Source organism: Anabrus simplex, chromosome 2, assembly GCF_040414725.1.
Source record: "Anabrus simplex isolate iqAnaSimp1 chromosome 2, ASM4041472v1, whole genome shotgun sequence".
Lineage (NCBI taxonomy): Eukaryota > Metazoa > Arthropoda > Insecta > Orthoptera > Tettigoniidae > Anabrus > Anabrus simplex.
The window spans coordinates 6,857,323-6,883,454 of NC_090266.1; the positions used below are offsets into that span (position 1 = coordinate 6,857,323).

General features: G+C 38.8%; 1 protein-coding gene across 1 annotated transcript in view; it reads left to right on the forward strand.

Moving 5' to 3' along the window:
* LOC136863901 (dynein beta chain, ciliary-like) overlaps window positions 1-26,132 on the forward strand; it is a 5,220,903-nt gene that overhangs the window by 4,605,280 nt on the left and 589,491 nt on the right. Inside the window, exon 76 of the mRNA XM_068226514.1 lies at window positions 20,927-21,005. Coding sequence (XP_068082615.1) covers window positions 20,927-21,005 — 79 coding nt within the window. The remainder of the gene's footprint in view (window positions 1-20,926; window positions 21,006-26,132) is intronic.

Genomic DNA, 26,132 nt, shown 5'->3' on the forward strand with positions numbered 1-26,132 from the left:
GCTTCACTAAATTTATCTCGTTAGCGAAATTAATAGGGAACCTAGAATAGATCATATTTATTAATTTATTCCGACTGATCTTTTCATATCCCTTTAATTGCCGCTGTTCGGCTATTTCTTTCAGCTCAGCAGTTTTTATACTATGCAGGACTTTCACTTAATATATACATATATTTTGTCAACACATTTTTCTTCCTTTAGCAGGAAAATAATTTTTATCCGTTCAATTCTTGGAAAATCCCCTTCAATTCCAAGAATTTATACCCGTGCGCATTCCGTCCCTCTAGGGAAAAATGTCGGAGCGTATAAAATACGATTATAAACGTGTATAGCATTTTCCCGTATAAAAACATACGGTTTTAGAATTAGGGTGATAATCGTGCACCGAAGACGAGGTATGTTGAAGATCTTGAGGAAGCACTGCAGGACCTATCATCCAGTAATGAGAATGTTATTTCAGTGGCTGACTTAGATACTGACATGATACAATGTGACTCTACTGAATCAAGACGACTAATAAGCATGCTTACCTCAGTCAATATTACGATCCTTCCGTTAAATCCTACACATCGCACAGTTGTTCCCCTTACACTACTGGATTTAATCATAACAAACAATACGGACAGAGTGGAGACTCATGGAAAACACCCAACTCCCGGACATTCCCAAATGACTTTATTTACCCAACATTTTGACTGAAATTGATTATCGAGACTTCAAAAGCCTAAACAAGGAGGCGACAATGTTCAGCTCTTACATGCCGCCGTACGAATACAACGAAAACCGGGACATAGGGCAAAAATAGAAGAAAGAAATGAGGATTACAAATATTATATACAAAATTCAGCCACAGACAAGTTCGAAAAGTACGGAAAAGCACGTAACACAACATCTCAGACCATCAGGAATGCTAAGATACGCCATTCACGTAACATCTTAAAAAATTACAAATCTGCCAATGTACGGAAAATTCTTCACATCACTGGTTTGACAAAAAATAGATGCGATGAAAACAACACTGACTTGCCATTAGACGAATTAAATACCGTGCACATTCCTGACATACATACGGGCGAACTAACATGGAAACAGTCGACCGACTACATGCAAAAAGGAAACACGAAGGAGAAGAACTTTATTTTCACACGTAACTCTTAATGACGTCAGAAATGTAGTCCATGATATGAAGTCAGAGGCTACTGGATCTCAGGGAGTAAATTTGACATAAATTAAAATACGCTTGTAATAAATACTTCACTCATGACAGGAAACCTTCCCAATATATGGAAAAATGCCATATAAATGTAGATAATCCAGCAAGACACTAAGACTTTCGACCAATTTGCCTACTTCCTTGTCTTAGTAAAATACTAGAGCAGATCGGTCACAACCAGATAACAATTTAGTTTAACAAACACAAACTACAGACCTAAGCGCAGCACCACCATAGCACTACCGAAAGTTACAAAATGACATTAAAGTAGAAATGGAAAATGGATGGACTATCCATGTACCTTTAGACCTATGTAAATATTCTTAGCTGAGCTACACTGATGTGGCTGCACTCTGGCTACAAACTAATGTTGGCAGTGTTCTAGGGCCACTACTACTTTCACTGTACTTAAAAGACTTACAAAAAGATATAACAACTTGTAAATACCATTCAACTATATATACATACAAACCCGGAAGACGTCCAGATAGACAATAACAAACTAAACAACGACCTAGAAAATTTAAAAGATTGGACTAAAAGCAATCCTATTAAAGTCAATCAATTCAAATCGCAAGCAGTCATAAGAGTAAGTAAAAATAATCATGCCCAATTGAAGAATGTTAAAATTCCTCCAGTCATACTCGACGCAACACCAATGGAACTAAGAGATATTTGGGAGAGAACACCACGAACGAGCACCAATTTCTCTGCACTCCCTTAAAAGTTTACGGGTTCTCCTTTCACTAAATCCAGGGAAGTTCACTGTTCTGAGATAAATTCTACACATATCTGAGTATGGTGCCGTAAAATATAACAACATGAACACCGCACACTTCAGCGGGCTTATAATATGTTGTCAGGTTTGTATTAAATATGCCCAGGTATTGCCATATATCACCATGTCTTGAGCAATGATCGTGGTTATATTTGGTAGAGAGAAAGGAAACCATCACTCAGTCTTGCTTGTCCGTACAGACACACCAAGTTATCTGAGAACGGATCTTAAATACTTGTCATCCACGAACAGTATAGCATGCCTACAAGGTCACAAATCTCTTCCCTGATGAGGTCCCCAATATACCGCATTCATACCTGCAAACATACGCTCCTGGAATCACCTTCCGCCTGTAATTAGAGACACACGCCTACAAAGAAAAATGTAAAGGGAGATATTCTAAATGGTACATACACTTAAGAAATTAGTATTCAACGTTCGTTATGGTAACTCTCAGGAATTTATCTTTCGTTTATAACTATTACTTAAATTTAATTTCATAATTCATTATATGTAAATAGGAAACTCAAGACTCTGTAGCTCCTACAATGTAGCACATACAAGGTGGTTTTGCATAACAGCAGGCTTCATAGCCTGAGCCATGCCATATAAAATAAGTCAATAAATAAATTTTAATTAATTAAATGGATATACAATTAACCTTTCTGTGTTTTCGGTTCCATAATCTGAGCACTCCATGTAACAGACACAGTAGAAGCCTAACATTACATGTCTCAACACACACACGAGACACTGCTCAGCTAATATTTTACTTGTACAATGAGCACAAGAAGAACACAAATAGTTCCATCTTTCTCTGCAGGCATATCGACGAACGCATTCTCTCCCTGCATACTGTTTTTCTCAAGTCATTTCTACTCCTTCTTTTTCCTTAATTCACAGGTGGAGTTGCCCACTGGAAATCTCAAGGATCGCTGTTACTCCGTAACATGCTATTAGTATCCTACATTTGATTACTGTTTGCATGGGGTAGTTATACCAAATAAATGGCGATTGGCTTTAGTAGTTCCAGTGTACAGAGGAATGTGTGATAAACATAAGGTGGGCGATCACAGGCCAGTCACATTTACATGTGTTGCGCATAAGCTCTAGGAAATCATTCATACCGATTATATAAGACACGTTTGTAAATTAATAAGTGACGTAGAATTGTTACTCCAGTGAGGCTCAACTTGTCAGACTTCTGCAAGATATAGCTGATATTTTTTATTTTAGATTCGTGGAAAATTATTGAGGAAGTTGAGTGCTTTTGGACTAGACAAACGAGTGATTGATAGGGGTGACAAAATATATAGAAAAGTGACCAAGAAGGATAACAGTAAGTGGAGAATTATCCGATAGTGCAATGCACGTAAAGGTTACAGAACTCTTCATGCGGATATGATGGTATTTAATGGTTGCAGTTGAGCCAATTTTGAACCTTGTTCAGAACGGTTTCGTTCCGAGCTGGGTGTATTTGCCAAAGTCGCTCGTTACTGCTTCACGGGGGACGATCCCGTAACTTCTGTGATTCCACGAAAGATGGCAGTCTTTGTGTTTTCTGTCACGGATGGTCTGAATTTCCACCAGAATATGTTTTTCTCATCTTCTTGACTTGGGGAACATATGACGGGTTTTAATAAGATATCAGATGGACTCCATGCAGCGGTTTTTAAAAGTTTCAAATAGATTTTCTACTGCCATTCGCACGTTGATATTACTTCAGGTATCAAAATAGTTTTATCTCCTTTTTCTTTACGTTATATTGGTTGTTGATAGCCCTCTTTTACTCCATGGTATGAATGAATCGTGATTCTCTGTGCTTGGTGTGGTTATGGTTATTCTCAATGTCGTGGCCATCAAATTACTACCTGCGTGTATTCTCTTGAGTCTACCTCCATTCCATAGTGTATGGCCTATTTGTGTCACCGCGAGGCTTCACTCTCTCTGTACGAATCGCAGTCTGGAAGGGTTTTTGATGTTAATACGGGACCTGCTAATCCCATTGCCAAATTTATGTTTAGGTATACTGTACCTGTTACGACCTGTACATGCCGTATTTTTTTTACTATTGATTGTACTTCATCATCACGCAAGACGTTCAGAGCGAACTTGGTTTGTTTACGTTCGGAGGAGCGAGCAGGCGAGCCAGCGACAGTTGTGTGTGTGACGTAGCTGCTGGGACAGGATAGACTACACGCCTGACGCCACGTGTAGCCTGCATAGCCTCGTATGTTCTGGATATTAACGTCACGCCTTCGAGAACATTCGATTAAAACAGTTAAAACTTCTGTAATAATAATCGCAGCGACTTGCGAGATACGTCATTTTGAAGATGATTAGATGAACGTCTCAAATTGCGAAACTCAAGGATATCCGTCGAGGGATTCATGAGATAATCAGCCTCAAACAGATCACGTTGACGTAGGAGCCCCCATACGTATTGCTGAGGAAATTGATCCAATCATTCCAACAGACGGGTATTTATTTATTTATTTATTTATTTATTTATTAATGTGTTTCTGTACATGGCGGGGCTCAGGCTATGAAGCCTGCTATTATGCCAAACCATATAATTATGCACCTGCATAAACATAATATACTGAACATTATAACTACTTAAAAAATAAGTTAATTATAATTTAAAGTTAATGTGAAATGTAATCTGTATGAAATGTAAAGCATCATAAATATCTCGAAAAATATAAACTATAATGTTTCTAACCTTACATTGACATTTTATTCATTTAACTTAATAATCTAAAATTTAAGGGTACTTCTAAGAGTAAATCAATCTGAGTGTAGGTAAAATTTCCAGCACATTCTTCTGAATAGCTTGAGGTTGCTTATGTCTTTAATTTCAGCCGGGAGAGAATTCCAGGAACGTATGGTCCCCGGTACAAATGACTTGTTATACGTACTACTGTGATTAGTGGGGATGGACAGCAGTGACCGTACTGATGACCTTGAGGGTGTTCTGCCTGAGGGAGAGAGGTAGTTGAAATCTATTGTCAGATAATGTGGTTTACCTGTTCGTAGTATTTTGTGAAGAAGAGAAACAGCATGGTATTTACGTCTATCGCATAATCTTAACCAGGACAGCTGATGGAGGAATGGGCTGATGTGGGAATGGAGCGGAACATTTAGAATGAATCGAATGCAGGCATTATGGGCCCGTTGAAGTTTAGAACCAAGTGAACAACTTATGTTATTATAGACTACATCACCACAATCAAATATTGGTAGTATTAGTCCTTGAATGATCAGTTTCCTGGTTTTGACAGGTAGAAAATCTCTCAGTTTGTATAGTGAGTGTAATGAACCGAATACACGTTGACAAATTTTTGTCACGTGCTCTGACCAACTTAAATACTTATCAAAAATTATTCCAAGATTCTTAACGGAGTCTTTCAGTGCTATAGGTGTTTCATTGATCTAGACAACCGGTACGTTGATTCTTTCTAACTTGGCATGCGCTTTTCTAGATCCTATTATGATGGCTTGCGATTTTAATGGGTTTACTTTCAGGCAGTTGCTACTAGTCCATTCGTTAATGTTAAATAAGTCTTCGTTTAATTTCATGGTTGCTTCTTGTATGTCATTCGGCTTGGTATGAATAAACAATTGGATATCGTCAGCGTATAAGTGATATTTACAGTTCGTCAGTTGTTCTGATAGGTCATTCATGTATAGGGAGAACAGAAGTGGTGATAACACCCCACCCTGTGCTACCCCCATCTCAGTATTTCGCCACCTAGACACATTGTCTCCCACTGACACACATTGTTTACGTCCACTGAGATAGGAACGTACCCAGCATAATACATTATTAGAAAATTTTATCATTTCTAATTTAGCTAGTAAAATGTCTTTACCTACGCAATCAAATGCCTTTGTAAGGTCAAGAAGAATAAGAATTGTCATTTGTCCGTTATCCATTGCTAGCTGAATGTCGTTAGTTACTTTTACTAATGCTGTGCTGGTACTGTAGTTCGATCTAAACCCTGATTGATACCTGTCGAGTAAGTTATGATGTAAGAGATAGGCTGTCATTTGTTTGTGTACTAGTTTCTCCAGTACTTTTCCTAGTACAGGGAGAATACTAATAGGGCGGTAATCGTCAAGGGTTGTGGGGTACTGTTTTTCTGCAAGGGTCGGATGATGGCATTTTTCCAGTTCCCAGGAAAGATTCCCGTCATAAGACAGGTGTTAATAATATGCGTTATTGTAGGGAGAATTCTTCTGAAAAGGGACAGGTTTATTCCATCGTGTCCAGTAGACTTTGATTTTATGTCATTAAGGGCGCTCTTTACATCACCTGGAGTCACGTGAGAGAAGTAGAATGTTTCACCACCATGCTTTCCCTTTGAAAATATTCTTCAATAGTGGCTCTCTTGGTATTTCCGTTCGTCTGGACTTTTCTTGAGCTAAAATACTCATTCAGATCATCCAAAGGTACATTACAGTTACTGTCCTTTGTCTTCGTTTTACTTAGACCCATATCTCGGAGAGTTTTCCATGCAACAGCAGAGTCATGTGTATTTAAAATTTCGTACGAGTAGCGTATTTTAGCGTTTCTTATCATCTGCGTGGTTTTATTTCGAAGTTTTTTATAATTCTCAAAATTTTCCTGCGCTGGATGTTTCACATAGTAGATATAGGCTGAGTCCCTATCTTTCATTTTATCATGAATTTCTTGATTGAGCCACGGGTTAGAGGGTCGCTTTACTCGAGCAGTACGTAATGGGGCATGTCTGTCGTATAAAGTTAACAGAAGTTCGTCAAAATGAGATACTTTGTCGTCAATGTCCTTTATATACTGAATTGTGTGCCATGGTGTGCTCATTCTCCTCTTCAGATAATACTTAAACTTAATCGAAATAGGAGAAATAGAAGGTATAATTTCACAAAGGCAATTTTGAGAATCTTTACAGTCTGTTGAACGAAACGGACTGGATTAATATTAAATGATGATAATGCTTGTTGTTTTAAGGGGCTAACATCGAAGGTCATCCGCTTCCGATTAATATTAAAGAATGCAGAGATGTTAACTTAGCCACACAACTTTTCTATGATAAAATCATTGATGGATCAATGTGTTCCGAAAACGAGAAGCTACAAGAAAACATATCCCATCTGGTTTACAAAGGATATTATAAGTAATATTAAATTTAAAAAAAAGTAGAAAGAAGAAAAATTCTTAGTATTGCATGCATATATTTAAAACTCTCAGAGCAAAAATAAAAAGAGATATAACTATTGCAATATGTCCAGAAGATTGAAAATAACGTGAGTAATGGAACTTTGTTAATAATAAGAGGAGGTGCTTAAAAATAACCCGCAGTTTGAATTTCAGGGTTGTCTGTTACAAGCGCAGGATGACATAGCTAATGGATTTGCAGACTATTTCAAAACTATATACTCTCAGGAAAAGTCTAAATACAATTTGGAATTTAGGAACAATGAAAAGTTAAACGAAATAGGTGTACTTAATATACAGCATATAACTACAGAAGAAATCCTTAAAGCAATTGACCACCTAAACCCGAAGAAATCAGTAGGACCTGATGATATTCCCCCATATATTTTGAAAGCTTGTAGAGAAGTGTTAGTACATCCTTTAACCATTCTCTTCAACCTAATTGTAAAAGCAGAGACATTCCCTGACTCATGGAAACATACCAAGGTTACTCCTGTATATAAAACTGGAGATATCAAATTGCTCAGTAATTACAGACCTGTTACAATTGTTTGTGCCCCAGCCAAAATTTTTGAAATTATATTGTACAAACAAATTTATGATCATGTTAGAAAGAGTATCTCACCGAGACTACATGGATTCATGGCGAGAAGAACCACAGAAACAAATCCTTGCAACTTTACTCAATATTTACCCGCTAGTCCAGTTGAATATGCTCAGGTTGATGTAATTTACACGGATTTTCAAAAAGCTTTTGACAAGGTTAATCATGATTGCTTAATAAATAAATTTCCTTCCTTTCGATTTTCTGCTACATTACAAAACCTATTTGTATCGTATTTAAAGGACAGAACTCAGGTTGTAAGTTACAAAGGTCATATATCTTCCAAATTTGATGTGAATTCTGGATTTCCACAAGGTTCTAAATTAGGGCCTTTGTTATTTCTAATCTTTGTTAATAGTAGTATAATTGGACAGTTCGGACGCCGCCTCCGCCTCCGGGCTCCCAGAGGCCTCCTCCACCACCGCCACCGCCACCGGGCTCCCAGGGGCCTCCTCTACCACCACCACCCGAGGGGCCCTCCCAGGGGCCTCCTCGGCCACCGCCACACGGGAGGCCTTCCCAGGGGCCCGTTCCGCCACCCGCGGGAAATTTGAATTGGTAAACAAAGCCACGAGCTTTTCGACAGCTATCATCGACAACAACGCATCGCTAACCTCAGTACTGCCATCTTGACGAGCCTAAACCTTAGTGGTACCAACTCAACCTAACTAGCGCGAGATTTGAATCGGTAAACAAATCCACGTGCTTTTTTGACAGCTACGTATTTTTTAACAGACAACAACGTATCGCAAACCTCAGTACTGCCATCTTGTCGGGTCTAAACCTTCGTGCTACCAACTTAACGTCATTAGCGCGAGATTTGAATCGGTAAACAAATCTACATGCTTTTTTGACTGCTGTCATCCGCCTTCTTTAATCAACACAGCAAAGTGCTGCCCTCTTTAGCTACTTACCTTTGAAATGTGGTGGAGGATAAATTGAAAAATTCTTTTTGACAGTAGCCATCTTTAATCCAGAGAGCACCGTGCTGCACTCTGGTGGCAGGCAATTCCACGTCACAGCAGCCATCTTTAATCAAGAGAGCACAGTGATGCACTCTATGTGGTGGCGCCAAATTCGACATACTATTGTTTCGAAACAAAGCCACGTGCTTTTTTGATAGCTGTCATCCGCCATCTTTAATCAAGAGAGCGCCGTGCTGCACTCTATGTGGTGGCGGCAAATTCGAAGTGCTTTACAAACTCACGTGCTTTTGTCATCCGCCATCTTTAATCAAGAGAGGACCGTGCTGCCCTCTTTGTGCTGGCGGCAAATTCGAAGTGCTTTACAAACTCACGTGCTTTCTTGACAGCAGTCACCTTTAATCAACAGAGCACCGTGCTGCTATCATGCGGGCAATTTCGTTAGCTGTCATCCGCCATCCTTAATCTACAGAGCACCGTGACGCACACTTTGTGGTGGCGGACAATTCCACATCCGTCATCTTGAATCTACAGAGCACCGTCCTGCCCTGTCAAGGCAAAGCTTTATCGAACATACAACGCGATCTTATGCATAAGACAGTACACATATCGCGTACCTGTATGCTTAGACGTGAACACACATACTGCTGTTAGAAAACCTATAGTTCGATGTTGTTGAACACTGCATTGCATGACTAGAATCAAACACTGTTTAGAACGAAAAAATTCTCTTCTCAACATACTTACTAAGCTGCTCTTCTTCCTCTGTCAAGGTACATCTGTATCGAACATGCATCGCAAAAGCAACAGTGTGTAAGTTTAGTTTATGCAAGACTAGAATCAAACGCTGTTCAGAAAAAAATTCTCTTTTCAACATGAGCTAGACGATAACATACTTACGAATCTGCTCAACACCTTCTTTCTTGACGTACTTACTCTTCTTCCTTGAGTGATATAGTTTTGAACAAAACTCTATCTTGCAAATAAGGAGCGGGAGGAAGGTAATACCTAATCTAAAATAAAAGTATATGCCAATTCTACATTATTTATTTACATCTTGTATGTACAAGTTTTATCTCGAATCATTTTACCGTATAGTGATCTTTGCGTACTTCTCCTATTCTCGACACAATTCTTGAATGTACAAGTTTAAACTTGCCGCACTACGCTCTCAGCGTATCTCTTCCTATCTTTATACAATATGTACAGTAAATTGTGATGTAAGACAGATTAACGTATTTATTACAAAGTACACACGTCAAGCATAATATTCACACACACATGCGCACACGCACACACACAAACATACACCTGCCTTATATAAAGTCGTACTGATCAATACTACTATGCCCCCAGGCTTGAGTGTTGGTAGAATTTGGAATGACAAACCGTTTGCAATCATCATTATTAAGGACTACCGTACTAATTAAATGAGTGTACAACTGGAGCTTCTTGCTCCTAATGACAGACATTTGCTTATGTAAAATAGGTGGATTACTTTTAATACAATTGTTATAGTTTTCAAAACTTAGCTGATTCTGAACTACATTCCTTTAACCCCCCTTCAATCTCTTTATTTGTAGTTCATTTAAGAGTTTTATGCAATATGACTTGGATTTAGTACCTACAAATGAATCGATAATATTCCCAGCACATTCTTCTTTCATTTTACCTAGAACCTTTTTGTTCACTAGCGGTAGATGATATTGATTATTTGCAGGATAGTTACTTATATCAAACCTACCCAAGTCTGGCTTTATATCATTGTAATAGTCATCAGTTTTGATTTGATAAAAAAAACGAATCGGTGTCTGTGTAGAGCAATTGCGCATTACGAAAGTACTTCTTCATCATATAATCGTAATGGAATTCATATATGAGTGTTTTAGCCAATTCAAGTACTGCAGAGCCGACGTAGGTAGGTTTGTGATACTTAACCTTAACACGATTCATCTGTATAATAACTAAATTCTCATGTATGATGGTGCAGCTGTGGAAATTTGGTTTACTTATTAAATAGTTAGCACCATACCTTTTCTTAACATTTTCCCAGTTTGTAAACAATTTTACATCATCGCGTTTGTCAACATTTTCCATAGTCTTACCAAACACACTGTTATTCATGAACTTGTAGAAATCTTTCTCAAACACGTTAACTGCATTTGTTCTTAAATTATTGTTCAGATCGATATATGGCTTTAACCACGGCGACTGATTAAATTCTAGTACGCGATGAATTTTGGATAACTTCAAACCATGCTGCAAACACTGTTTTCAATTTCGGTAATGAATGATATACTTAGATTTATCACACAAATTAGCAATTAGCATTTTCGTCGTTCATGCGATGTACGGGGACTTAATATTTTCAGGGCAGAACGGTAAGTCATTATGAGAAGTGTGTAACTCTATAGGATACTGTAAGTCAACTTCGAGGAAATAACCTTTATCAGCTTCATCGCCTAGGGCGTGAAGCTGTAAAGCATCAATTTCACCAGCGGAAACCACTCACCGGTAGATGCTGACTCATCCCCCACCCATACTGATTATTAGCATCGAGATAAAGAATATATTGAGATTACTGACTAGAATCGAAACTCGGCATGTACTTATTATTTACCTTAGAATACCGGCCACTGCACTGACTTAGACCGCCTCGAATAGACGATGAAAACATCAGCTAACAAAGGTACATCCGTCTTTAAATATGTCTGAGTATTCACCTAGCGTTTGAATGTGGAACTGCTCCCAGATATGTTGTGCATGTAAATAGTCATCATCACTAATATCCGCTGAATTTAGTGAGCTGTAAAATGATTGTTTTGATGGTAAAGCACGTTCTTCGAGGCGTTCTAAGCAGTCAAGATATTCATAACAAAAAACACCCTTACGCCGAAGTAAATTAAACTGCGCTTCTTCAGGAAAAACGCGTCTAATTTCCGTAAATTGTTCTGGCTGCAAATTACTAGAAAGTTTATCTAGGCTACTCGCCATAAAGCGAAACGAGTCAAGGAATCTCAGTTTTATAGAATGCCCCTCATCTACTTTTACAGACTTTGTAAATGCAATGTACAGCTCTTTGTTCTGAGGGATTATATCTACTTTTTCATCTGAAGCTCCAAATTGTGAAATGATGAAATGTGAGTCGTAACCAGATAAGTTATGAAAAATTACAGGGATAAATTTTGGAACTCTATACTTAAGATTACAGCTATTATGAGCGGGACATCTGTAGAAACAAGTTAAATGATCATGATCGAAAACTTTAGAGTCATTTTCGGAAAATTCCCCATCACAAATACTACATTTTGTAGCACGTTCATGTTCACGTAATTGAATTTCGGTGCGCGGTTTCATAGGAGCATTAGTATTTAGAATACTACCAAGATGTACTGCATCACTTTCAAGTCTTTCTAAAAATACTTTAGCAGCATCAGGTCCTCGATTCAGCTCTAACTTGTTAAGCGTACTATCATAACTACACTTGATGTAATACGCGAAGCTATACGGGACATGCATGTGCGTAGTATTAGCGAAAGATGTGTCAGGATTAGGCGAGCATGTGCTGCACGGCTTGAGGATGGCTTCAAAGTCTGCGTATATCACGAAAGGTACCCACATCTGCTTGTCATAATTTGTAAATTTTAAAACATTATTGCCTGTAGTAGGTATCTCTGTTCGTACTTGATTGCAGTCATTCTTGGAATGATTCGTTAACTGATCTTCAGTTGTAAAATACTGCAAGCATCCATCACATAGCCACTTTTTACCATCATGTTTTGGCAACTGACTACCAACAAGTCTACTCAGATTTTTAATCCAGCAAAAGTGGCTAATCTCACTGTTTTCGATATAGAGTAAGTTAAGATGAGTACTATTCTTATGGCATGTATAATACAGAGGACCTACTACAGACTTTTTGTCTGCTAATGCTAATATTATTTAGTTCTTCAAAGCGCTTAATGTCCTTCAACAGCACAGGAAATTCTATGCTATCTAAATTTAGTTGCGTTGAATAGTGTAGATACGATGATGTTCTATTCGCTACATTCGATTTCGCAGGATTTAAAGTCGATACTACCGCCCATGCAAAACATGCCTCGTCATTGTTTTGTATGCTTACAACAGCTTCCTTTTGCTGAATCCATGTCGGCAGCTCGATGTGCGAAGACCCTCGCATGGGATTGTACTTATTGATGTTAACTTCTAGATACAAAATTTCAACTAAAGCCCACCCTGATTCCTTTTCCTGAAATTCCTCGCTCTTAGTTGAAATAATGTTCGAGACATCCCTAAGTACATCACCAAAATTAGTCGACTCACTTACTACAAAATTTTTCGTATTAAATGATTTAATGTCCGTTATTTCGGATTCATCTGTGCTTTTAATATACAATGCAAAAAGTTCGAAATTAACTTTAAATAAATTATGATTGGACAAAGTTTTAGCAAGAAGTTGTTGTACATCCGATTGAATGCAATTTAAAAAGTGTTCAGTACTCTGAAACTTCTGACTAGCACGAATTCTGCAACTAGAAATCCTACTTTTAAATGCCGTAATAATTTCCTCGATGTTTGTGTTACTACCACTTCTGCAGGCATTATTATTATGAGCATTACTGCGTAAGAGACCCTGAAAATGGGAAGATGGTTCATCAGTGTTACAGTGCTCGGAGTGAATAGTTTGAAGTTCATGATTTTTTCTAGTTTCTTACTACTGGTACTTTCTACAGCTACATCCGTTTTTTTACGCTTTTCTCCTATTACCTGAGGGTTATAGTTGCAAGTAGATACCTGATGTGCTTCTACTAAGTGAGCCTCGTATCGCTCTACATTAGCGAAATACACACCAAAAACTTCACATAAAGCAGATGTTATGCCAGGGTGTTTTGATTTTATATGGCGCATAAAGTTATCTCGCCTTGCGAAACTAACGTTGCACTGCCCGCAGGGAAACGTATCAGACGCCTCACGATGTTTCGATTTCACATGACGTGTGAGGATGTCACGTCTTCTGAACGTTTCTTAACACTGCGAGCAGGGAAACATCTGAAAAGGGAACAACCAACAGAGATTAGACTAAAGTTACGATGTTCAGCCTATAGAAGTCAGACATTATCGTGAGCTTTTCAAAAAGCAAACAGAGATAGATGTATGTTCTATACCTAACAAAGTAAAAGCACTCTTGTTGTTAAAACTATAGTAACTCAATATCCTTCCCTCGAGTGGTAAGGAACAAACGACAATTCATTACTAACGATCAACTAGCATGAAGGATTGAAGAGAACAACTATTTATCAATAGAGATTAGCTTAAAATTGCTATGTTCGGAAGAAACCAAGTTTCAACCTATAGAGGTCGGACATTGATGTAAATTTGAAATTATAAGATTAACCTCTCCTATAGCATGAGGATTGAAGAGAATAACTATTTATGAATAGACTACAGTTGCGATATTCAGATGAAACCAAGTTTCAACCTATAGAGGTTGGACATAGTTGTGAGTTTGAAATTATTAGATTAACCTCCTCTATAGCATGCGGATTGAAGAGAATAACTATTTATCAATAGACTAAAATTACGATGTTCGGAAGAAACCAAGTTTCAACCTATAGAGGTCAGACATTGCTGTAAGTTTAAAATTATAAGATTAACCTCTTTTATAGCATTCGGATTAAAGAGCAAACTATTTATCATTAGACTAAAGTTAATATGTTCGGAAGAAACCCAGTTTCAACCTATAGAGGTCAGACATGGTTGTGAGTTTCAAATTATAAGATTAACCTCTTCTATAGCATGAGGATTAAAGAGAATAACTATTTATCAATAGAGATTAGACTAAAGTTGCGATGTTCGGAAGAAACCCAGTTTCAACCTATAGAGGTCGGACATTGTTGTGAGTTTAAAATCATAAGATTAACCTCTTCTATAGCATAAGGATTGAAGAAAACAACTATTTACCAATAGAGATTAGCTTGAAGTTGCGATGTTGAGAAGAAACCTAGTTTGAACTTATAGAGGTCGGACATTGCCGTGAGTTTGAAATAATAAGACTAACCTCTTCTACAGCATGCGGATTAAAGAGCACAACTATTTATAAATAGCGATTAGACTAAAGTTACGATGTTCGGAAGAAACCAAGTTTCAACCTATAGAGGTCAGACATTGTTGTATGTTTGAAATTATAATATTAACCTCTTCTATAGCATGTAGATTAAAGTGCACGACTATTTATTAATAGACTAAAGTTGCGATGTTCGAAAGAAACTAAGTTTGAACCTATAGAGATCAGACATTGCTGTGAGTTTAAAATTATAAGATTAACCTCTTCTACAGCATGCAGATTAAAGAGATTAACTATTTATCAATAGAGATTAGCTTAATGTTAGGATGTTCTGAATAAACCACGTTTCAACCTATAGATGTCAGACATTGCTTTAAGTTTGAAATTATAAGATTAACCTCTTCTATAGCATGAGGATTGAAGAGAACAACTATTATCAATAGACTAAAATTGCAATGCTCGGAAGAAACCAAGTTTCAACCTATAGAGGTCAGACATTGCTGTGAGTTTGAAATTATATGATTAACCTCTTCTATAGCATGCGGATTGAAGAAAACAACTATTTATCAATAGTGATTAGACTAAAGTTGCGATAGAAAAATTTCGAAACATACCTTAAAATGTATGCGCTGCAAACTGTTACTCAGATGAATAAAATGCGTGCGTTCAAGGCTGTAACTCGAACGATAATATTTTGGTCCTACCTAAAAAGAACAAACATATATGGATGTAGTGTAGGGATATCAAAGGGTACGTCACCTAGCCTAGCTAGGCCCCTGGGAGGGCCCCTCGGGTGACGGTGGTGGAGGAGGCCCCTGGGAGCCCCGTGGCGGTGGCAGTGGTGGAGGAGGCATCTGGGAGCTCGGAGGCGGATTCGGCGGTAGAATCCCTGCATTATACTACTGTTAATGACATACTGGAAACTATAACATCTTCTGAAATTCTTATCTTTGCTGATGATATTAAAATACACAAATCTATCTGATTGTCAACTACTTCAAAACGATTTAGACTCTCTTGTAGACGAGCAAACAGAATATAGGTAAATGGGTAGCCATGACATTTATTCGGCAGAAACAGAAGATTAAATATAAGTATGCAATGGATACTGACATACACTGACTGACAGAGCAAATGCAACACCAAGAAGGAATGGTCAGAACTTTATGCCAATTGCAGGGTAGACTGACGTCACTGAGGTATGCTCATGATGTGAAATGCGCCGCTGTGCTGCGCACGTAGCGAACGATAAATGGGACACGGCGTTGGCGAATGGCCCAATTCGTACCGTGATTTCTCAGCCGACAGTCATTGTAGAACGTGTTGTCGTGTGCCACAGGACACGTGTATAGCTAAGAATGCCAGGCCGCCGTCAACGGAGGCATTTCCAGCAGACAGACAACATTACGAGGGGTATGGTGATCGGGCTGAGAAGGGCAGGTTGGTCGCTTCGTCAAATCGCAGCCGATACCCATAGGGATGTGTCCACGGTGCAGCGCCTGTGGCGAAGATGGTTGGCGCAGGGACATGTGGCACGTGCGACGGGTCCAGGCGCAGCCCGATTGACGTCAGCACGCGAGGATCGGCGCATCCGCCGCCACGCGGTGGCAGCCCCGCACGCCACGTCAACCGCCATTCTTCAGCATGTGCAAGACACCCTGGCTGTTCCAATATCTACCAGAACAATTTCCCGTCGATTGGTTGAAGGAGGCCTGCACTCCCGGCGTCCACTCAGAAGACTACCATTGACTCCACAGCATAGATGTGCACGCCTGGCATGGTGCCGGGCTAGAGCGACTTGGATGAGGGAATGGCGGAACGTCGTGTTCTCCGATGCGTCACGCTTCTGTTCTGTCAGTGATAGTCACCGCAGACGAGTGTGGCGTCGGCGTGGAGAAAGGTCAAATCCGGCAGTAATTGTGGAGCGCTCTACCGCTAGACAACGCGGCATCATGGTTTGGGGCGCTATTGCGTATGATTCCACGTCACCTCTAGTGCGTATTCAAGGCACGTTAAATGCCCACCGCTACGTGCAGCATGTGCTGCGGCCGGTGGCACTCCCGTACCTTCAGGGGCTGCCCAATGCTCTGTTTCAGCAGGATAATGCCCGCCCACACACTGCTCGCATCTCCCAACAGGCTCTACGAGGTGTACAGATGCTTCCGTGGCCAGCGTACTCTCCGGATCTCTCACCAATCGAACACGTGTGGGATCTCATTGGACGCCGTTTGCAAACTCTGCCCCAGCCTCGTACGGACGACCAACTGTGGCAAATGGTTGACAGAGAATGGAGAACCATCCCTCAGGACACCATCCGCACTCTTATTGACTCTGTACCTCGACGTGTTTCTGCGTGCATCGCCCCTCGCGGTGGTCCTACATCCTACTGAGTCGATGCCGTGCGCATTGTGTAACCTGCATATCGGTTTGAAATAAACATCAATTATTCTTCCGTGCCAACTCTGTTTTTCCCCAACTTTCATCCCTTTCGAACCACTCCTCCTTGGTGTTGCATTTGCTCTGTCAGTCAGTGTATTAACTCGCGTCAAGGCGAAAATGGATTTAGGAATAACATTTAGTGAAGATTTACGATTCAACGACCATATTAAAAAAATTGCGAATAATTATCATTTCGTCCAAAGACACTCTTAACCTTGTTTAACTTATTTGTAAGGTCCAGACTTGAGTATGGCTCAATTGGTTGGAACCCAACGACCACAAACAATATCAATCTTATCGAGAATACTCAAAACAAGTTTTTAATATTCATGACTTATAAAATCACAGGGTATTACCCAACTTCATAAATTATTCAGGTATACTGAAAGAACATGTTGTGAATAGCTTGCGCCACCGACGAAGTTGCAAAGATTTGACTTTCCTATATAAAATAATTAATTCTGTAATTGATGACTCAAAGATATAAACGAAGTCGTCCTAGAGATATATTCTTTCTATCAAAGGCTAAGACTGAAATGCATGAGAACTCCCCAATTAACAGGGCAATGAGACTCGACAATAATATTCATCCCTATGTTGATATTTTTAGTATCACCGAAACTACATTCATTTCGACATGTAACACTGTACTTCTAAACATAATTTAATAGATTATGAAGATATTTAAAAAAAGGAAAACTGTTATAAACTATTTTAAGTGTTGTAAACCATGTTTTTAAGTGTATTACATTCCAAGTGGAAATCCTGTTAAATAATTGTTTTAAATATTATACTAATTTTAATTAGAATGTGTTAGTAGTGTAATGTAATATTAGTTGTATTAACCTAATTTCTTTCTTGTGTGTCAGAGGAAGATTCCTCTAGCTGTGTATTGTTTTTGTTTTTAATTTGTATTTTTAACGTCTAAGTAACAATTGTCGTGAACATTGTAATTGGGACACATGACCGGTTATGTTCACAATAAAAATAAATAAATATATAAATAAATATATAAATAAATAAATAAATAAATAAATAAATAAATAAATAAATAAAATAAATAAGTGACTGAATATAAGCTGAGCTCACTAGCCTGACTCTCCACGCTGCAGTGTTCGTCGAAGTGCTGACAGAGTCTACCTTCGAATATTCAAAGTCTTCATGTGGTACTTAAACTGTGATAGTCGTGTTGAAATAAAAAATTGTGCGCATGTTAAAATACAAAAGTAACAAATTCTTTATGATGGACATTGAGTATATTAGTCGAAGTTGAACATAGAATTTTGCGAGTGTTGAAGATCAGATTATTCAAAGTCTTTGTAGTGGACTTGGATTATATCCGTCAAGTCGGACGTATCATCTGTGCACGTGTTTGAACTCTGATTATTGACAAGTCATATATTGGACTTAGGTGACAACAGTTGAGTTGAACTTATATTCTGTGGGCATGTAGAAACTTCTCGATATAACTCACGTTCTTCTTGTAGAAATGAGTTTATTACCACGTTACCTGTGTAAGTCTTAGTCTCAGAATCAATATTAATTAAATGCGACACTACTGCGATATACTAAGAACTGTGATATTTATTTTTTAAATCTCAATCAACAGAATTTAATCTCTGAACACATATTAATTTCAGTGTGACACTACCACATTATACTATTAACTGTGATAAGTTGTTGAATCTGTCAGCATAATCTCATTTATGGTGTTTACGAAAGTGTTCGAACTTTCACATGAATGTTAATGCAAGTGATTACCACAATCGTGTACTACGACACCAAAATTTTACTCCGAACTGAAACTATGTTCTTTATCCAGTTCAAACAAAATTGTGTATTATTTCTTGTGAACAGTGTGTAAATTATTTGTGTGTGGCTGACAGCAGTGTCTTTGATAAATTCTAGAGCAGTCATACATTTCTTTCGATGTTAAGTACTACTTTATTTAGTGGAAAATCACCACGAACTCTGCCAAGTGCGTGAACAATTTTCAGTTTCATTATTTCCATTCATGAACTGTGCTTTATTTTTTTTTCCAATCACGATGCTACCCACAACTCCATCTTCAGTGAACTTATAAATTCGGACTACAATATTAAGAGTGAATTCGACATCATATCACAACCACATTAAATGAAACAGTGCTGTTAAACCAAAGTGTCGGGGGACTGTGTAATTGTGGACAATCGTATAAGTTCTGTGACCCCGCAACATCGTCGGAGATCGTTCGAGACTCAAACCCATGTCAAACCAACCTTGTGTTCCGGCCTTATCTCAACTTCCAGAACGTGCCTGGTGAACTGGGAGCACGGGTCATCAAAAGGCTATGTTGAAGACAGCGACTATCAACAGTAAGGTGATGTGCACTTTAAAACGCATTTTCTGAATAAAAAATATTATTCAATCTAATTAAAATTTCCTTGTATATAGGACCCTGCCTCCTGTACCAAGCCCCAGCTAGAAATCTCCCAGTATTGTCCTGACAACTACTTCGTGCTAACTTTAAAATTACGGCTATTTTACTGGTAGAATGCACGTGACCTAATAATTGGGAACTGCCTTCGACCGATTCTTGTGTCGTGTTATTGAAGAATTTGAATCCTTGATGGACACCTAGGACCGCTCTTCGCTCTTATTCTTTGGTTGCCTGAGTGTATGTGTGTACAGACGTGAGTGTAAATGGGCGGTGGGGTATCAAGAAGGAATATCTTTATTTTAATTTTATTTTGTTCTTAGTTTTAATTTTATTTCTCCACCTGATTTTTGATGCATTTTCCTTTCGGCCTTTGCACCTATCTTTGATTCTTGTATCGTTTTATCTTTCTTTCATGTATGGACTTCGCATGCTTATGGCCCCTTCCATTATTTTTTGTAGTTCGTGTGCGTGCTCCTTTTAAATCTACTCACGGGGTTTTACGAATAATTATTTCCTTTAGTCTGCTCTTTGATGCGTAGGAATATACGTTTTCTTGGGGTGACGTATTTTTGTAAAAAAAAGAGATAAAAAAGAAGAGAGTTGTGAATTACGGGAGTGGAGATAAGTTGAGTAGGTGAAATTAATAACTGCTGGAAAATTAGACCACCTTTTATTGAACTGTGTGGATTGCGTCGTGTTTGTGTTGAGATAATCTGAACGTAATCACACGCTTATAAGCGGTTCAACTGATTGCAATACTGTTGCCACGCTGTTGCTATATCTCTGTAAAAGGGGAATTACGGATGTATAATTTTCATGTTGATTATTCTTCCTTATTTTCAAATTCAATTACATTCTCTATTTTGAAAATGTTATTAATTCAATAAATCTTTCCTTGTTATTTGTTGAATTCTTTTGTACTTTGTTTTTAAAATTAGTCTCTTGATATTTTTCTGCCGAGAGGATCATCTCCAGCTCAAGGTTTGTAGCTTCTGGGCTTTTCCAGTCGCAATCCGGACCTTAGTTTTTAGCTATTGATGTTACATTACGCACGGTGAATACGATTCTCTGTGTGCATGGTGTGGCTCACACTACGGTTGTAAAAATGAACGCATATTTGAATATATATTTAGCTGCCCAATTCCTTGAAATCATTTTGGAAAAGCCTCAGAAAAAAAGACAGGGAATTTTCCACATTGGCAACAGATCAGTGGTAGTTTATTTATTTATTTACTTTGTGTCTGCTGCATACACGTTTTATCATATTTATTTTGTTTCATGAACAGGTTGATGGTGAGTTGTTCCTAGCGCCTGGCTTCCTTGCACCTCCAAATATGGAATATGGGAATTACCACACATACATCGGTGCGTACTGTGAAGATACTGTTCATATTAATGGACATCGTAATATTTTTGGATCTTGCCGTGTCAGAGGAATCTGTAGTAGAAGCTCAAAAGACAGTAGAAATTCCTTGCGTTTCGCAAAGATGGAGAAGGAGGACATTGCTCAGTGTTCTGAGGAGAGAAACTGCTGTGTATTTCTTTGACACGGCCATATTCCAAAAAGTGGATGTCCATAAAAACAAACCAAGAATATAGTCCCCCAGTTCCAATAGCAGGCAGCAAAGGTAAAATATTTGCTACTTTGAGTAATTCGCACACACGATGTCCCAATTACAGATGATGTGATAGAATAGCCTATTAAAAAGTAATATGTACAAATATACATATATATAGTACATAAGTAGACAAACATACAGATATAAAACTTCATATTTTTTACAGACTATTCACATAATAATTTACAAAATTATCACGTTCATCCTTGACAAGAGCTTTCCTAGTTGCAGTGGAAGGGTGGTGAAAAATGTAGAGTAACCATTCCAGCTAATTTCTGGTCCCAAGGACATGCACGAACCGAGAATTTTCATGTGGAAACATCTTACATTTTGGGAGGTCGAATGTGCATTTCAGCCTTGTTCAACTGTTTGGAACATGAGTCCACTTCAATCTTCTAGCATTTAGTCGCTAAAACTGCGTTCGCAAATTTTAGACGCCTTGCCAGCGTATTCGTTCCAAGATTTTTATGAAATATTCATACATGCTTGAATTCTGACTCGTTGGCTGAATGGCCAGCGTACTGGCCTTCGATTCAGATGGTCCCGGGGTCGATCCCAGGCCTGGTCGGGGATTTCAACCTTAATTGGTCAATTCAATGCCTCTGGGGCTGAGAGTGTGTTACCGAGGTAACGTTTTTAGCCTTTCCCATTTATGTTTTGGAGTGGCTATCGCTGTAGAAATTGAGTCACTTTATGCTCATCTTTCAAACTTGCTTTCTACGAGTACTTCTAAATTACTGGAGGCCATACTCCTAACTTATTATTTTGACTTGCCTAATACTATCTGTTCCATTTTATTTCAAGAACTGTCTGTTTGTGTTTCGCGTATTCTGCGCTAAACTAGTGTCTGCCTTCTGCGCAAGCGAGCCAGGCTCTAGCCGTGCCAATCAGGGCTAGTGAGGATTGTTACGTAATGAACTGACCCGTTGTCTGTTGGAAGCTATCATGGCGATCGGAAGCCAACTTCTTTGTGGCTCTACGCTAGCAATGTGTGTAACCATGGATTTCGGATGAAACCGTTGATGTGCGAGGATGTTATTCATCCTCAAGAACTTTACTTATATTTAGAATTGGTTTGGCCTTCCTACTAGTGGATTAAGTACGACTACGGCGAATAAATTTGTGAGTATGTAAACAACGTGCCTCCAGAACATGGAGCTACATTGGAACTGTAAGTTACATTTTCATGCATCTAATCTTCATCATCAATGGGTCTGTGACTTCAAATAATCTTCCTCTTCGAAAATTTTCCGAACTTTAAGTGGTGCTTTGGAAATCATCGGATGATTGAAATTAATGTAATCATTTAAAAAATAAAAGGAAGCAACATTTCGGTACTGAAACATGGGTTAATCACTTGTAATTTTCTAAAAGCATGCTCCCAAAATTTTGACTATTGTTATGTTATATTTAAAGGTAATGTTCTCGGGAGTTACGGGGTGGTTTTGTTTCGCCCTAAAGAAATGTATAATTCATTTGTGTAATGCCTGAAAGAGTTCCGACAAGCGTCTATTTCTAGTTTTCTGTCCCTTGTTCATTCTACATATTTTGGGTGTCATGCCTTCTCTCTATTTTCCTTATTTCTGATAATTCTTTATCCTTGATCTCTTTGTTCTTGTGGGATCCTTGGGATTGGTGCCTCGTAATTTTCGCCTGCACCGATACCATGGCGACGTTTACTAATTTTCAATGATTGTTAATGATGGTTGGACTTAATGTTGAGGGTGGACATTTCCTTTGGAGAATGACTTCGGTTTCTTGTTTGATGTTTAATTACCCTTTCGGGGAATCTCTGTTTATTTTCGTCCGATATTCTGCTGGGGTTTTCCGGGGCTATTTCGGGTTCATAACTGAGACCATTTAAATCTTGACGCTTGTGAAAGCTCATGGCAATAAAATTGAATTTCGTCAAGTGTTTTCTGAAACTTTAAAAGTAATTCCAAATTTTGGTGGAAATTCATTGAGATTGCAGATAGGTAACTGAACTCCTGCCGTAGGCTTACTTAAAAAACCAGATTGTTTTCTTTTAGTTTATTTAATTGACGCCCGTCGTTGAATTTGTGAGTTTACCGTGGTTTTCTTCTTTTAATTTCCTAGTTATCTAAGTTTTAATTAATTAATTAATTTCCTTCGTTACATTGCAGCTCATTGAGTCTAATTTAATTACATTATTTTTCTCCCTGTTGTTAAACACTCTTCTATATTTTAAAATTAAATTCTTTTATACTCCATATCCGGTTGGTCTTTCTTTCAATTCGTTGTACCAGTTTAATTCTAGTATCCACGGGAACCTTTTGTTATCTAAAGGTAAGTTGGTGCCCGGTGTTTAATTTCATCTTTATGTATTTACTTATCATGTCTTGTACTCGTGCAAGTGTGTCGCGTATTTAGCATTATAAATCATCCTAGGTAGGGCCCTCATCTCGAATGACATGCAGGTCGCCTGATAGGCCGTCTACGAGAAAATGAACTGCACCAGGCCTGTCCGGAGGCCATTCGCCATTATTATTACTACCTGCTTGCAGAGTGTGGCATGCCCAGGAACAACTTCATGAACCATATCTCTACTCTCTCGAGATGGCATGATGAAAATATCTCATCTGCATTTTCTGGAATAAAATAACATAAAATACACTCTCTGTAGTGCAGTCAAAGTATGTCCTAGGGAAATTGGTGCTGAATAAGCATTTTCCTGCGCTTTTCCAGGAGAAATTTGCATTTCTGCTAAGTAAGATTTTTGTGTAGGCAAGGTGAATGACCTGGGTGATTTTGAACCCTAGGTGAGGTTAGGACATCACAGTAATGTCATGAACTCACCTAAGTGGGCAAACCTTACCTCACAGGCTGCCCATAAAGGAGCTCTAAATGTTGGGTAGCTCCTAGGTAAGGTTGGAATATTATCACGACATCTTTACCTAACCATACCATCACGAGGGCTAACCTAACCTCACACAGGATCCATATAGTTAGCGACCTAGGTTCCTTGAGGGAGAGAGTTCTCTCACCTTTACTTATCTCCCGATTGCGCAAAATATTTCCGGTTTCTCATGGGAATTCAACAGAGACAAGCAGTTGTCACCGGTCTCTCCTGGAAAGCCCAGAGAGTACAACACACTCCAGCCTCAGCGGCAGGAAAGAGCTTGTAACATTTCTTATTCGAGGGTCCCCGTAACCCGCTCCTAATCTTTTCGATCAACGTAGTCTAAATCGCTTCGATATGCAGTTCATTCAAATAACAGAATTCTGTACTCAGGAGGTCAAACGGACTGTATCGCGATTGACCTACCTAAGGCATTTGATTTGGGTAGATCATGGGAGACTACTGCCAATGACGAGTGCAATTGGACTTGACAAAAGAGTGACTGAACGAATGGCTAAGTTTCCAGAATATAGATCTCAGAGAATTAGAGTAGACGAAGCTTTGTCTGTCCCTGTAATAATTAAGAGGAGAATTCCTCAAGGCAGTATTATTGGAACTTTACGTGTTCTTATATATATCAATGATATGTGGGAAGAAGTGGAATCAGAGATAAGGCTTTAGCAGATGATGTTATTCTGTACAGAGTAATAAACAGGTTACAAGGTTGTGAGAAACTGTAAAATGACCTCGATAATGCAGTGAGATGGACAGTAGGCAATGGTATGGTGAAAAACGGTGTCAAAAGTCAGGTTGTGAGTTTCAAAAATACAAAAAGTCCTCTCAGTTTTAATTACTGCGTTGATGGTGTGAAAGTTCCCTTTGGGGATCATTATTAAGTACCTAGATCTTAATATAAGGAAAGATCTCCATTGGGGTAATCACATAAATATGATAGTAAATAAAGGGTACAGAACTCTGCACGTGGTTATGTGGGTATTTGGGGGTTGTAGTAAAGATGTAAAGGAGAGGCATACAAGTCTCCAACTAGAGTTTCGTTCCAGGTTATGAGACCCTCACCAGGATTACTTGATTCAAGAACTGGAAAAAATCCAAAGAAACGCAGCTCGATTTGTTCTGTATGATTTCCGACAAAAGAGTAGCGTTACAAAACTGTTGCAAAGTTTGGGCTGGGAAGACTTGGGAGATAGGAGACGAGCTGCTCGACTAAGTGGTATGTTCCGAGCTGTCAGTGGAGAGATGGCGTGGGAGGACATCAGTAGACGAATGAGTTTGAGTGGTGTGTTTATCAGTAGGAAATCTCACAATATGAAGATAAAGTTGGAATTCAAGAGGACAAATTTGGGCAAATATCCGTTTAGAGGAAGTGGAGTTAGGGATTCAAATAAGTCACCAAGGGATATCTTCAATAAATTTACAAATTCTTTGCAATCATTTAAAAAAGGCTAGGAAAACAACCGATAGGGAATCTGCCACCTGGGCGGCTGCCCTAAATGCAGATTAGTGGTCACTGATTGACAGAAGGGGACAGCGGGGAGGATTGGGAAAGGTCAGACTGGAGGCTGGTTTGGACCTCAACAGCTCTGCCATCAGCCATTTGGTGGCCCTGGCTTCACTGGTGAGGCGTACAAGGGAAATGAGGGATGAGGTAGTTTCCCGTTGCCCTCCTTACTGAGCCAGTAGTTGCTATTACGTATCAGTTTTCCAAGCCCACTTAAATGCCCGCAGCAACCGACCCTATGAGCAAGGGACTGGCAGCATCGCTCTGTCACTTACATATTGTCAAAGCCAAGAGACAGATCAATGAAATTAACAATATTTTTCTAACCCACACCAGAAGACACACTAGGTCGTGCAAGCAAGGGGAGTCCCCGTGCTTTACACATTACCAGGCCAGATATGGTGATAAGTTATCATAGCAGTGTAATCCGGTATGTGTAGTAGTAAAAATTGAAAGACCGAGCTCGATACCTGCAGTCGCTTAAGTGCGGCCAG